The sequence below is a fragment of the Muscardinus avellanarius genome (genome assembly GCF_963383645.1).
Source record: "Muscardinus avellanarius genome assembly, chromosome: 21".
NCBI classification, from domain to species: Eukaryota; Metazoa; Chordata; class Mammalia; order Rodentia; family Gliridae; genus Muscardinus; species Muscardinus avellanarius.
In genome coordinates, this window is record NC_137807.1 from 2,885,723 (window position 1) to 2,899,204 (window position 13,482).

Genomic DNA, 13,482 nt, shown 5'->3' on the forward strand with positions numbered 1-13,482 from the left:
CCCGTGAGGCAGGTGCGCCTCTGCACCTGGGCGCAGCGTGAGCCGCGGGGGAGGCGCTGAGCAGGCCCAGAAGAACCGTGAGCACCGCTGGCAAGGCCGGGGAGAGACCGCGGCCTGGAGTCCTGCAGCCCACGGGCCCAGGGAGGAGGAGGCCGAGCGAGGCGGATGGGGCGCTAGTTTTGGGGCCCCTGGCTTCAACTCCTGTCTCCTCTGCTTGGGGTCTGTGCGACCCTAGATGAGTCTTAACCCCTCTGAGCTCTGACAGGTCACTTCTGCCTGCTGATGGCTCAGGATGGGCTGCGAGGCTGGAGCTCTGAAGACTGGTAGCTGGCTCACACGGAAAGTGGGCACCCATTCCCAGAGCAGTGCCGGAGCCTCTCCAAGCCCCCAGCTCTGTGACACAGGCCTGCAGAGGGCAACCTGGGTTCCCCAGAGCAGCTGCAAGCCCGGGGCCTGCCGAGCGTGGCTGCTGTCCTGCCCGGGGCCTGCTGGCCCCCGTGGGGAGGAGCAAAGGCCCATTTTACAGGCTGCGTCAAAGAGGCTCCAGGCAGAGGCCGACTCCCCGCCCTGGCCTGGCTTTCATCTCCAGCGGCAGCCACGCTGGCCTGTTGACCCGCCTCGCCCAGACTGGGAGGAAGTCAGAGGGCTCCTTCCCAAACCGCCTCCCGACTTCCTTTCTGCCTGGCCTGATTTCTTTGATGACACAGGCCGAGTTTTCTCAGCCACCCCAACGTCCTCCCTGCAGGCGGCTGCTGGACTAGAACCATCCTCCCGCCCCGCTGAGCCAAGCAGAGAGGAAACCGCAGAAAGCCTTTGCTTGTGCACCAGGGCCACGGCCACGCCGGCCTCCAAGCCAAGCCAGCGAGGTCCCGCGCGGGTGTGGGCGGGAGCTCCTTCGTGCCAGGAGCTCACGGCTGTGCCCTGCCAGGCTCACGTTTGGGGTTGGCTGAGCACCCCAGCTAGGGACTTGGGTGGATGCTGGGACACAGCGCAGGCCTGGCCTGGGCAGGAATCAGGGGCTTTGGGGACAGCAGCTCTGTCCACCCCAGAATGTCTAAGACCTGCCCCCTCCCCAGGACCCCTGCATCTTGTAAGAGGAATCACCCAGAGTGACCCGGAACAGCCCAGTATAGCCCAGTGTCCCTGCACCCGCCCCTCATCCCACCCTCACACACTTAAAGCTTGAAATGCCAGGAGCAGAGGTACCCTGGCGCCTGGTGGGCAGAGCCTCCTGCAGGCGGGCAGCTGGGTGGAGCAGGCCCATCCCAGAGTCCCCCCTGCACTGCGGCTGAGGTGGGTGGGGAGGATGAGGGACAAGGAGATGGTGTGACCCCTGGGGTGGGGTCCTGCCCGGGGGCTGGCTCCACCTAAGGAGGTCCCTGGCTTCGGTATACTGGGGCCAGGGTGGGGGCAGGGCAGGGCTGAGGCTGTCAGCTGCTTAAAAACTAGGGGCTCAGCTGGGTGTGGTGGTCATCCCAGCATTCGGGAGGCTGAGACAGGAGGATCATGGTTCGCAGCCAGCCTCAGCTACTTAGTGAGGCCCTTTGCAACTCAGTGAGACCCTGTTTCAAAAAATAAAGAATAAAAGGCCAGATGTGGTGGCGCACACTTGTAATCCCCACGCTTAGGAGACTGAGACAGGCAGATCACACAGGTTCGAAGCCAGCCTCAGCTACTTAGTGAGACTGTTTGTAAATCAAGTATAAAAAGAGGTCTGGGAGTGTAGCCAGGAGGTAGGAAAGCCCCTGGATTCCACCCCAGTACCAGACACACACACACACACACACACACACACACACACACACGAATAAAAAATAGGGCTGGGGGCATAGCTCAGAGGTAGAACGCCTGAGTTCCATCCTTAGTACCGCAAAAAGAAAAAGGAAGGAAGGAAGGAAAGAAGGAAGGAAGAAAGAAAAAATAGGGCTGGGGGTTTAACTGGGAGGTAGAATGACCCTGGGTTCCATCCCCAGTACCACACAAAAAGGGGGGGTAGACCCTCGCAGCTCCCGAAGGCTCACATCACGCTGGGTGCTCTGCGATGGCCCAGAGAAAGACAGAGGGATCCAAGATAAGGCTCTAGCCCAGCTCGGGGGAACCAGAGAGCAGGAATCAGAAGGTCGGGATCCCCGAGGACTCCCAAGCTTACGCCAGGTGCCACCTCTGGTCAGGCCGACCTCGGGCTGTGTGCCCAGGGCTCAGTCGCCCCCAAACCACAGCACAGCTCTACAGAAAACCCGACAGGAGCCATGGTTAGCCAGGGCCAGCAGCCCCGCGCCCCAGGGAGCCCGCTCTCGGAAGCCGCATCTGTAAGAGCAGACATCTCCTCTTTCTCATCCCAATTTAGCCCTGCCTGGAGGACTGCAGGCCCCTCCTCTGCCCATTTAAGGATCAGGGGTTCAAGGCCAAGACTCAGCAGTAAAATGAGACCCTCTTTTTTTTGTTTGTTTTTTAAAGGCTGGGTTTATAGCTCAGAGGTAAAAGGCCCCTGGCTTCATTCTCCAGCACTATAAATAAACAAAATTTCGGTTCACAAGTGGGCTCTGAGTCCCCAGGGGGCCACGGAGCCCTGTACAGATGTGGTTCCCAGCTGTGCTGAGCTGCTGGGGGCTGTTAAAATGAGGAGGTTCACAGGATGGGGGGTGCTCGCGGACGCACTCTCCGCCCATGCGGGGCAGGAAGAGGCCCCCGCAGAGCGAGAGTCGCCAAAGGCCAGTGTTGGCGGAGGACACGAGAGGGCACCTGGGAGGGACCCGTGTGGGCAGAGCTGGCGGTGCAGAAATGCCCAAGCATCTGCCAAGTGGCACGCTGGGTCTCGGCTGGAGAGCCTGGCCGGGCCTGGCAGCCGCGCTGGGAGATGTGGGCACATTCCCAGAGCAGGGCGCCCCGGGGACTTCTGCATGAGGTGGGGGTGGGCGGGGTAACTGGCTGGTCAGCAGCAGGAGGAGGGAGGGGTACAGGAGTCCAGGACCCAGAGGAGTGGCTGGGGTGCCCTCCACCCAGTGGGGCCAGTGAGATTTGACTCTCAATCAGGCTGGAAAAATGTTGCTTAGGGCCGGGTGCAGGTGGCGCACACTTGTCATCCCAGGACTTGGGAGGCTGAGACAGGAGGATCGCAGTTCACGGGCAGCCTCAGCTACTTAGTGAGGCCCTCTGCAACTCAGTGAGACCCTGTTTCAGAATAAAGAATAAAAAATAGGGCAGGGGGTAGAACTCGGAGGTCAAATGCCCCTGGGTTCCATCCCCAGACCCGCAAAAAAAATTTTTTTAAATTAAAAAAAAATGTCCTGGGTTCCATTCCCAGCACCAGAAATAAATAATAATAATAATAATAATAATAATAATAATAATAAATAAAAAGTAAGGCTGGGGGTATAACACTTAGGTTCAATCCCCAGTACTACTACTACTACTACTACTACTACTAATAATAATAATAATAACAATAACAATAATAATAATAATAGTGATAATAAAATAGGGCTGGGGGGGGAGGTGTAACACTTGGGTTCAATCCCCAGTACCAAAAATAAAACATTGTTATGGGCTAGGAGTATAGCTTAGTGCTGGCCTCGCAGGAAGCCCTAGGTTCCATCCCCAGCACCGTAAAAACACATAAAATGATTAAGGAGGGCATTGAGGACGCGCCGGCGCCCAGCCACACCGCCGACGGCGGCACAGTCGCACTCGCGCACTCAACACACACCCTACTGACCGCGAACTGCGTGAGTGAGGCCCGGGAGGCCGCCCTCGCCCCCTCCAGTCTCAAGGGCGGTGAGGTTGGTGCAAAATGAATGAGGCATAAAAAGTCACAGAGGTCAAGGCAACGGCAGGGTCCTGCAGCTGTGCCCCCCCTACACACAGGCCTCTGTCCTGGAAGAAGTCAGTCCACTGCCTCTCCTGGGGACACTGGACAGCAGCAGCTCGGTCCACAAGAGTGTCTTTATTTTATTTGCTTGTTTGTTTATTTATTTAGTGGCATTAGGAATTGAATCCAGGAGCATTCTGCCTCTGACCTGCATCCTGGCCCTATCTATCTGTCTGTCTATCTATCTATCTATTTACTTATTTATGTTTGCAGTACAAGGAGTTAAACCCAGGGGCATTCTACCTCCGAGCCCCACCCCCAGCCCTATTTTTTATTCTTTATTTTGAAACAGGGTTTCAAAAAAGGGCCTCACGAGGTAGTAGGTGAGGCTGTCCGCAAACTGCGATCCTCCCGTCTCAGCCTCCCGAATGCTGGGATTACAAACTTCCGCCTCCACGCCCGGCCCCTATTTATGATGACATAAATTGATGACAGTCTCACTAGTTGCTGAGGCTGGCCTCAAACCTGCAATCCTCCTGTCTCGGTCTCCCAAGTCCTGAGACTAGAGGCATGCACCCCCACACCCAGCTCTGGGGAGTATCTTTGTAAGACAGAGGGGCCTGGCCTGCCACAGCGCAGGAGACAGCTCATATACTTAGGAATCCCAAAAGCCCGCTGGGAAACCGGCTCATTCCCAATACTGAACCGCGCACGCTCACAATCAAAGAGACAGCCAAGGACTTGAAGCGTCTGGCTCCCCGTGACTTCACCCTGTGGCCATCATCTGGTTCCTGACGTCACCGCATACACAGGGTGGGGACAGGATGGCGGTGTGCAGTGTGCCTGGAACTGGGCCCGGCAGGAGCATTTATTTACACCTCGGCCACTGGATCCACGGCGCAGCGACCCCAGACACGCCAGGGGTCCTCCCAGTCCCTCAGGTGTGTGACTGAGTCCAGGGGCAGGTTTGTTTATTTACCTATGGTGCTGGGGGTGGAACCCGAGCCACACCCCCCACTCTGCGGTGACCCCTGACCCCGGGATTGTGCAGGCCTAAGCTCCTGGAGTGGACTGAGCCAGCCCCTGTCCACTGTGTGGCCAGTCTCTATCTTCTTCCTTCCCCGTCTCTCTCTGACGCGCTCTGCCAGGGATGGGGCTCCTGAACCACATTCTGGCCCCTGCAAAGGCCGCCCTCCCTTATCTCCCCTCTTGCAGGAGCGCCCCTCTTGCTCATCCCTGGGGCTCAGTGTGCCCGGGTGTGTCAGGGACATGGCCGGCCCTCCCCGCTCGGCACAGGGTTGGGCAGAGAACCAGGGATGTTGGATCTCCTGGGCGCTGAATCTGGACCAGCCCAGCTTGATACCCAGCTGGGCCCCGGCGGGCACCTGGAGTCTTGCAGGCGCGCTGCCATGGGTAGGCAACACGGGAGAGGTGGTGAGGGACCCCAGAGCTCCAGGCGGGGAGGCAGAAGGGCCAGGGACCCAGAGCAGAGCAGCCCAGAAAGCAAGGGGGGAAAGAGGACCTCCGCCCCAGACTTCCTCCCTCAGCCCGGCGGCTGGGAACCACTGGACAGATGGATGGACGGACGGCGGGAACCCAGGCAGCCGTTTCCTGCCCAGTCTCTGCAGGAAGGACGCCCTCCAGTTGCCCTCCCCGCCTCCCTGGCCACGTGGCCCAGCCTCCTTTGCTCCCAACAAAACACTCGGCTGGTCTGCGCACTGGCCGCTGCGGGCCTGGGTGCTGGTCTTGCAGTGAGTGGGACAACGCGGCCCTCCCACCCTTGAATCACCAGCTAGACACCGACGCGGGCCCACGGCGGCTGGTGAGTCACCGGGGCCGATGACGGGGCTCCCGGGGCAGGGGAGCCTGGTGGCTGGTCGGCCTGAGCCCATCACCACCCAGCCCACTTCGGGGGCCCGCTTCCAGGTTGGGGCAGGGAGGCCGTGTGAAGTGTCCTGGGAGCGGGTGGTCGGGGCCAGCTTGCCAGACATCTGTGTCTGGGGCTGTGGCTCCCTCTGGCAGGCGAAGAGGCTGCTGGATGGCGGAACTGCCACCCCGAACCTCCCTGCCCCGCCCCAGGGCCGCAGGGGTCCCAGTGGAGGCGTGCGCTTTCACGGGCTGTAATGAAGGTGGCCACAGGCGGAGCCTGGAGATGTCCAGCAGCCCGTAATAACCACTTTGCAAACGTTCACAGTCTCGGCAAGTAGCTCTGATGCAAAGTGTGCGTGGTGGGGGGCCAGGGCTGGGAGGACCTACTACCGACACCCAGGCCGGCCCAGATGCTCCAGGGCCGGGGTCCGGGTCCCTTGGGAGGGGGCGCCCTGCTGCACGCGCTGCGTTCGAGTGCTTGGGCAGGTCCTCTACGTGAAGCACAGAGCTCCGTAAATACACACATGTGCAGGCTGCCTCCCGGGGTGGGCTGGCCCCATCGGGCATGATCAATCCCCAGGACCAAGGCTCCGGGGTACACCCCTTACAACCAGCGACCTGAGTTTTCACACCACCCCCCCCCCAGGACTCCCAGGAGGCCAAAGGGGTAAAAATGCCGGGAAAGTGCACAGCCTGATGTCCCTGCGCAACCCGCTGGCCACAGCCTCCTCCCCGCACGCCTCAATCCCATTGGGGTACAAACAGCAAGAGGGACCCCCATTTCTGGGCCTGGGCGACAAGCCAGCTTACTGAGAAATTAAATCTTTTACAAGGTAACAAAGGAGACTGTGCATCCTGGGAAGGGCAAGCCACTCCCCCCAGCGTCCTACCTAGTATCCACCTGCATAGCACTTCACAGGCAGCCTGGGGTACTGAGGGCTCGGTTGACCCATCACGTGACTGTCCCCCAAGCACAATGTGATGTGCCTATCAAGGTGGGTTATCAGGCCCTGACATGTTCAGTAGGCACTAAATGTGCGCCCTTGTGTGAACACACAGAGCCTGCGGTGACGGACAGACACCCCCGTGGGAGAGGTCGCCTTGGACAGGCGGGGCGGGGGCCCCAGAGTGCTCTGGTGGTGCTGGGGGGGCCCAGCCGCTCACAGCCATCCTCGGCATAGAGAGCGTGGCCCGGAGCCCGGGAAACCAGGCCAGGACCACAGCGCCACCACCTCTGTGGCCACTCACCGCGGCGACCCCAGCCTCCTGGGAGAGGCAGAGGGGATGGACGTGCATGGGGCAGGGTGCTGGGAGGCAGACAGAGAGGGAGATGGAGAAGGAGACGGACAGAGAGAGCGGAGGAGAGGAACAGACCGATGAACACACACCTAGGTTTTATTTTCTCCCCAGTACTGGGGTTTATTTTCTCCCCAGTACTGGAGATGGAACCCAGGGGCATTCTACCTCTGAGCGACACCCCCAGCCCTATTTTTTATTCTTTATTTGGAAACAGGGCCTCACTGAGTTGCAAAGGGCCTCATTAAGTAGCGGAGGCTGTCTGCAAACCATGATCCTCCTATCTCAGCCTCCCGAATGCTGGGATTACAAGGGCGCCACCATGCCCCACTTTGGGGAGAGGGGGTTGAGGGCCACAGCAATGCAAGTGCAGGCTTGGGCCCCCACGCATCTCAGATGGCCCCTCCCACCCTGTCCTCCGGCAGCCCCTTTGCCAGGGAGTCCTCGGGGTATAGACAGCCTGGTGCACCTGGCCTCCGAGTCCACACCCCGCCCAGCGCCTCCTGCTGTGGGGCCACGCTAGCAGAGCCCAGCCAAGGGAGGCAGGTGCAAGGGCCTGCGTGGGGGCCAGAGCACCCCAGGGCCACAATACTACTGGGAGAACTGCCAGGGCCTCGGGTTCCAGACGCCGGGCACCAACTTGGGCTCCTGAGTCTGTGATCGCAAAGCCCTGCCTGTCCCCACTCAGGCCGAGGGGTGAACGCAGCGCCTCTACCCCCAAAGCTGGTTTGCACTAAAATGTACTCTGCAAAATGGTGCATTGCTGTGGGTCCAGTGGGTGCCATGACCGTGACCCACTACTACTGCTAGGGTCGCTGTCACTACCACCACCACCATCTGTCACCGAGCCGGCAGCATCTGGGATTTACTCGAGGGTCCAGTTCAAAGCCAGGGGGCGGGGAGACCTGAGCTGTGGAGGGCTCCACCTCCATCTGCTGGAGACACGCCAGGGTGCTCTACCTAGCTGGCACCCCATCCCCAGGGCCTCCACGGCTCATCTGCTGGAAAGGACTCAGGGCTGCCCAACTTCCCCGGGCTGCCCACCTGGGAGGGGTGTGTCTGGGCTGCAGGCAGGGGCCCCACTGGGTGGCACAGCCTCCCAGGAACCCAAGCGAACGGTCCAGATACTGCTGTGCCTGGCCGCTGCGGCCAGCCCAGAGTGTACAGCAGCCGCTCAGCCAATACCCGACGGTGTTTTCTAGAACACCGAGGCCTTCCGCTCACCTGCATTTGCCACAATCTCCACCAGCACTCCCTCTTACCCACACCTCGGGAGCGTCTGTAATTTCCGCAAAGTATTTACTTGGCTTGTGCCTCTGGGTCCAGGAAATTCCCCAATTCTCTCTGCTTACTACGACACCCAGCCGGCCTCCCGAGACACACGGCTCTGGGCCACAAAGCCTTGGTTTTACAGACGCAGTCCCACCATGGCCGCGCTCACTACACAGAAACCCCAGCCACAGACAGATGCCGCTGCCCACCCTCCGCCGGGAGGCTCGAGGCTCGGGCAGATGCTGGGAGCTCAGCCAGGGGTGGCGGGTCCCCGGGTCAGGCTCACCTAATCAAATCACACTTCACTTAGGGGATAGGAGGGGGGCTGTTTTGTGGGGCCTCAGGCCTGTGTGTGAGGGCTGACCTCGAGGCTGGAGGGCGCCTGCCACCGGGACAGGAATGCGCACAGGGACACACTGCGCTTTCCCTTCTCCCCCAAACACTGACTACCCAGGCCCCATCAGAGGCACCGCTGGCCCAAAAGACTTATCCCATTATTTACTGAATGTTTTTTTTTCTCTTGTTTTTTTTTTGGGTGTGTGTGTGTGTGTGTGTGTGTGTGTGTGTGTGTGTTACGAGGGATTGAACCCAGGGGTATTCTACCTCTGAGCTTCACCCCAAACCCTGTTCTTTATTATTTATTTATTTTATTTATTTTTGGTGGTACTGGGGGTGGAAGGCAGGGGCTTTGTACCTCTGGGCTATACTCCCAGACCTATCTTATATTTTATTTGGAAACAGGGTCTCGCTAAGTTGCTGAGAGCCTCACTAAGTAGCTGAGGCTGGCTTCGAACCCGTGCGATCCTCCTGTCTCAACTTCCCAAGCGCAGGGATTACAAGCGTGCGCCACCACGCCCGGCTTACTTATTTTTAATTAATTGATTTTTTTTTTTTTGCGGTACCAGCAACTGAACCCAGAAGAATTTTGCCCCTGAGCTTCACACCCAGCCCTATTTATTATTATTTATGTATTTACTTTTTTGTGGTACTGGGAATTGAACCCAGGGACATTCTCCCTTGGGGCTACACCCCCAGGTCTATTTTTAACTCCCCAAGTTGCTGAGGGCCTCACAAGTTACTGAGGCTGGCTACAAGCCTGAGATCCTCCTGTCTCAGCCTCCCAAGTTCTGGGATTACAAGCGTGCGCCACCACGCCCGGCTTATTGGTTTCAAACCAATTCCTTTTCCTCTAACGCAAAGGTCTACAAACTTTTATTTAAAACAGAGTCTCCCTAAGTTGCTGAGGGCCTCGCTAAATTGCTGAGGCTGGCGTCAAACCTGTGATCCTCCTGTCTCGGCCTCCCAAGTACTGGGATTCCAGCAGTGTACGCCATTGAACCCCAACCTACCCACAGCAAACTTTTTCTAAAAAGGGCCAGATGGAAAATATTTTAGGCTGTGCAGGCGAAACAATTTCTGTCGCAAGAGCTGCCATGGTAACTTGTGCGTGCACGATCGGGGCTTTGTTCCAATAAAACTTTATTTACATATAAAAGTGATGTGGTGGTCTCAACCAGCAAGCCCTGTGCCAGGCCCCGCTCTAGCACACGGTCCTCCAGACCCACCCCAGGCCGGATGCCTGAACAGCAGCGAGACCACGTAGTGGAAATCTTTTCAAATATAAACACACAAAGCTAGTCAAGTCTAAAGCACGTGAAGTCTGTGGCCCTGGGAAGTTCCCACTTGGCAAAGCGGCCTTTGAACCACAGGGACCGTGATCAGCCCACCGGGAGGGGATCCAGGAACCTTCCAGGCTGAGAATGGAAGTGACTCTTCCTCCCCGTCTTCTCTGCTCCTAGGGACCCAGGGCGGCCCAGGGACGCCCAGCCGCGCCCCGCCCTCACCTGGCTCTTGCCCCGGCGCCGGTAGCTCCGCCTCACAAGGCTCTTGTAGTTCTCGTTCTTCTTGGTCAGGTAATAATAGAGGACACACTCGGCCACCGTCTGCAGGACAGAGAGAGGATGCTGACGAGCGTGGAGCCGCAAGGCCTGGGTTCAAATCCCGGCTCTTCCACAGCCCTGCGGGGCGGCCCAGGGCAGGCTGCCCAGAGCCGTGGTAAAGAGGGAATAAGTAGGCCGGGCATGGGGGCGCACGCTTGTAATCCCCGCGCTTGGGAGGCGGAGACAGGAGGATCACGCAGGTTCGAAGCCAGCCGCGCGCGCTAGCTTAGGAGACCCTGTTTCCAAATATAAAATGTAAAAATAGGTCTGGGAGTGTAGTCCGGAGGTAGAAGGGCTTCAAGGAACCCCAGTACCACCAAAAAAAAAAAAAAAAAAAAAAAAGAGGGAATAAGTTATTTTGCAGGAGACCCATGCGGGACGAGCCAGCTCAGGAGAAACTGCGGCCGAGCTAGCTGCTGGTGACCCTCCCTGCCACTGCGCAGACAGCGGGGACGTCATCACAGGCCGTCCCCAGCCGCGCGGAGCCGAGGCCTCGGGCACACAGCTGGGCAAGCTCAGGGCCTGTCGGTCCAGCTCTGGGCCCTTCTCTGCCCTCCCCAGACATACGGGGACCTGAGTGGCTCTCAGCTTCGGCTCCCCGGAGCCCCACATCCTCCTGTTACCCCCAAGGCTTGCTCCTTGCCTGTGCGCTGGTCTCTCCACGTGGACCCAAGTCTGAGTCCCGGGGGCTCCTTGTCTACACAGGACCACTAAGGGGCGCCCTCAGAAAGGAAGGCCGCGGCCATGTGCCCCCTGCGGGCACAGAGCCAGGATCCAAGTGGCACCTCATGAATGCCCGATGAGGCAAAAGGTCCCTGCCTCCCCCGCCGGCACAGCCAGGAGGGAGGAAGGTGCAGAGCTGAGCTGGACCCCAGCAGCGTGGACAAACGCCACGGGGGCCGGACCACACCATAAACGGGTCGCTACCAGGCAACCCCAACTGTATTCACAAATCTGACCCGGAGACCCCTGCCGCCCCCTTCCCTTGACAATGAGGGGTGCTGATGCAACCAGGCTGATGGTCCCACCGCCTCTGCTTTCTCGGTGGGCACCTCCTGCCCGGACCCCCTGGAAGCTCTCATCAAGTGTGCCCCTGGAGCCCTGGGTCCGGCCGCCCAGGTCCCGAGGCGCCCTGCTCCCCCACGCCCTGGCCGGGCGCCCACGAACCGGGAGGCAGGCTATTTATAGGGCCGGGTTCGCCACACTGGTTTTTCGGGCACAGAGAGCTGCTTCCCAGGCTGGCCCATCTCCCTCCTTGTATGGCGATCGGCCCATCCAGGGCGATGTCGGGAAGGACCGTCTGCCTTTAGCATAACCGCCTGGCTTCTGCGCCCAGCGCCCGGCTTCCCTCCCCTGCCAGAGGGCCGAGGCCTCTGGAGCAGCGTGCGCAGAGCCAGGGTGCGTGGACACCCCACACACACAAAAAACCAGCCTCTCCCAAAGTGGAACCCCACGGGTGGTCTGCTGTACCCCAAAGATGCTCCGGGTGCCCCACCATCCTCCTCGGTGTGCTAAGGGGGAGCTAGGTGGCTTCTGGGGCGCCCTATGAACCCTTATTGCGAACAGAAGCCATGGCTGAGAACAGCCACCCCACACTCTGGTTTGGGGGACACTGCAGGATTAAGGCCATCAACGATCTCTGAAGGCTTCTTCTGTGTGTGGGGAGGTACTAGGGGTGGAACTCAGGGCCATTCTACCTCCAAGCTACATTCCCAGCCCTATTTTTTATTCTTTCTTTTGAAACAGGGTCTCACTAAGTTGCTTAGGGCCTCACTAAGTAGCTGAGGCAGGCCGTGAACCTGCGATCCTCCTGTCTCAGCCTCACATAAAGATTTATTCAAAGCAAATGGAGCCGGGTGTGGTGGCGCATGTTTGTAATTCCCGCGCTTGGGAGGTGGAGACAGGAGGATCACGCTGGTTCGGAGCCAGCCGTGCTGGCTTAAGAGATCCTGTTTCCACATAGAAAAGTTAAAAAAAAAAATAGGTCTGGAAGTGTAGCCCGTGGGAGTGTATCCCGGAGGTAGAAGGACTTCCAAGAACCCCAGTACCACCAAAAAAAAAAAAGAAAGAAAGCGAACGGATATGTACAGGCCATGGGCCTGGCCTGGCATTGGAGCACGGGAAAGATTACAGTGTCCAGTGTCCCAGAAAGGACACCCCACTCTCCCCTTAGAGCTGCGCCCGCTGTCCACACAGCCTTAACTGGAGACACTGAACATGGCAATCCTTCTAGACCGGTCCCCAGTTTACCAAGAAACTTGACATCTCTTCTTGTGTTTTGTGGTACTGGGGGTTGGACCCAGGGCCATTCTACCTCTGAGCTACACCCCTAGCCTTTTATTTTATTTTTTATTTTAAATAAGGTCTCTTTACATTGCTGAGGCTGACCTTGAACCTGCAATCCTCCAGTCTCAACCTCCCAAGTACTGGGATTACAGGTGTGCGCCCCCCCACAGCTTGATGCCACTTGGTTTTTTATTTTTTATTTTTGTACTGGGCATTGAACCCAGAGGCATTCCACCTTCAAGCCACGCCCCCAGCCCCATTTTATTTATTTGGAAACAGGATCTCACTAGGTTTCTGAGACCTTCTATAAGTTGCCAAAGCTGGCTTTGAACCTGCGATCCTCCTGTCTCAGCCTACCAAGTACCAGGAAGGCAAGCGTGCACCACCCCGCAGGGCCTGATTCCCCTTCTGTGGGCTGCCGGCGCTCAGGCGGGCTGCTGCCTTTCTGTGCAGCTCTCCCGGGGCGCCCTGATTCTAATGCTCCTCCCCCTCCGGGCTGGGCGGGGCCTGCAAGACTTCTCCCAAGGAGGAGAGCATGGCCAGGGCTGGGCTGGGGCCGGGGCAAGGGCCAGGGCCGGGTGGCAGAGGCTCCCAGGCAGGGAGGGGCGTCCTCCATCCCGGCAGGTCCAGACACTGGCCGGGTAAGTGAATGCCGGCCGGGTACAGGCCACCGCAGCCGTGGGCGAATGGTAACACTCACCTTCCTCTCCAGAAACGAGGCGATCAGGCCAAAGTTCTTGGGGTGCTGCATGAATCTGTGGGGACAGAGGGGCAGGCGTGAGGCCGGGCCCGGGGGGACGTCCCTGCCCGGAGGCCCGTGACCACCAGGGCGCTTGCCATTCCGGCCGCCCGGCTCGGCGGGCACCGCCCGCTCCCGGCAATTAAGCCAGGGGGTGTGGGAAGGGCCGGGCGGGTGGGGTCCCGGGGCAGAGGACGGTCCTCCCAGTGAGTCACCCCGCTGCAGCGCCTTTGAAAATATGTTTGTTTGTCCTGCTGGAGGCAGCTTCCAGG

At 59.0% G+C, this 13,482-nt stretch overlaps 1 protein-coding gene across 3 annotated transcripts in view; it reads right to left on the reverse strand.

Annotated features, from left to right (window-relative positions):
• NCOR2 (nuclear receptor corepressor 2) overlaps positions 1-13,482 on the reverse strand; it is a gene marked incomplete at both ends in the record, with an annotated part of 118,931 nt that overhangs the window by 56,667 nt on the left and 48,782 nt on the right. For all 3 annotated transcript variants that reach the window (XM_080717516.1, XM_080717515.1, XM_080717514.1), the window contains 2 exons: positions 10,090-10,188; positions 13,172-13,226. In XM_080717516.1, coding sequence (XP_080573642.1) covers positions 10,090-10,188; positions 13,172-13,226 — 154 coding nt within the window. The remainder of the gene's footprint in view (positions 1-10,089; positions 10,189-13,171; positions 13,227-13,482) is intronic.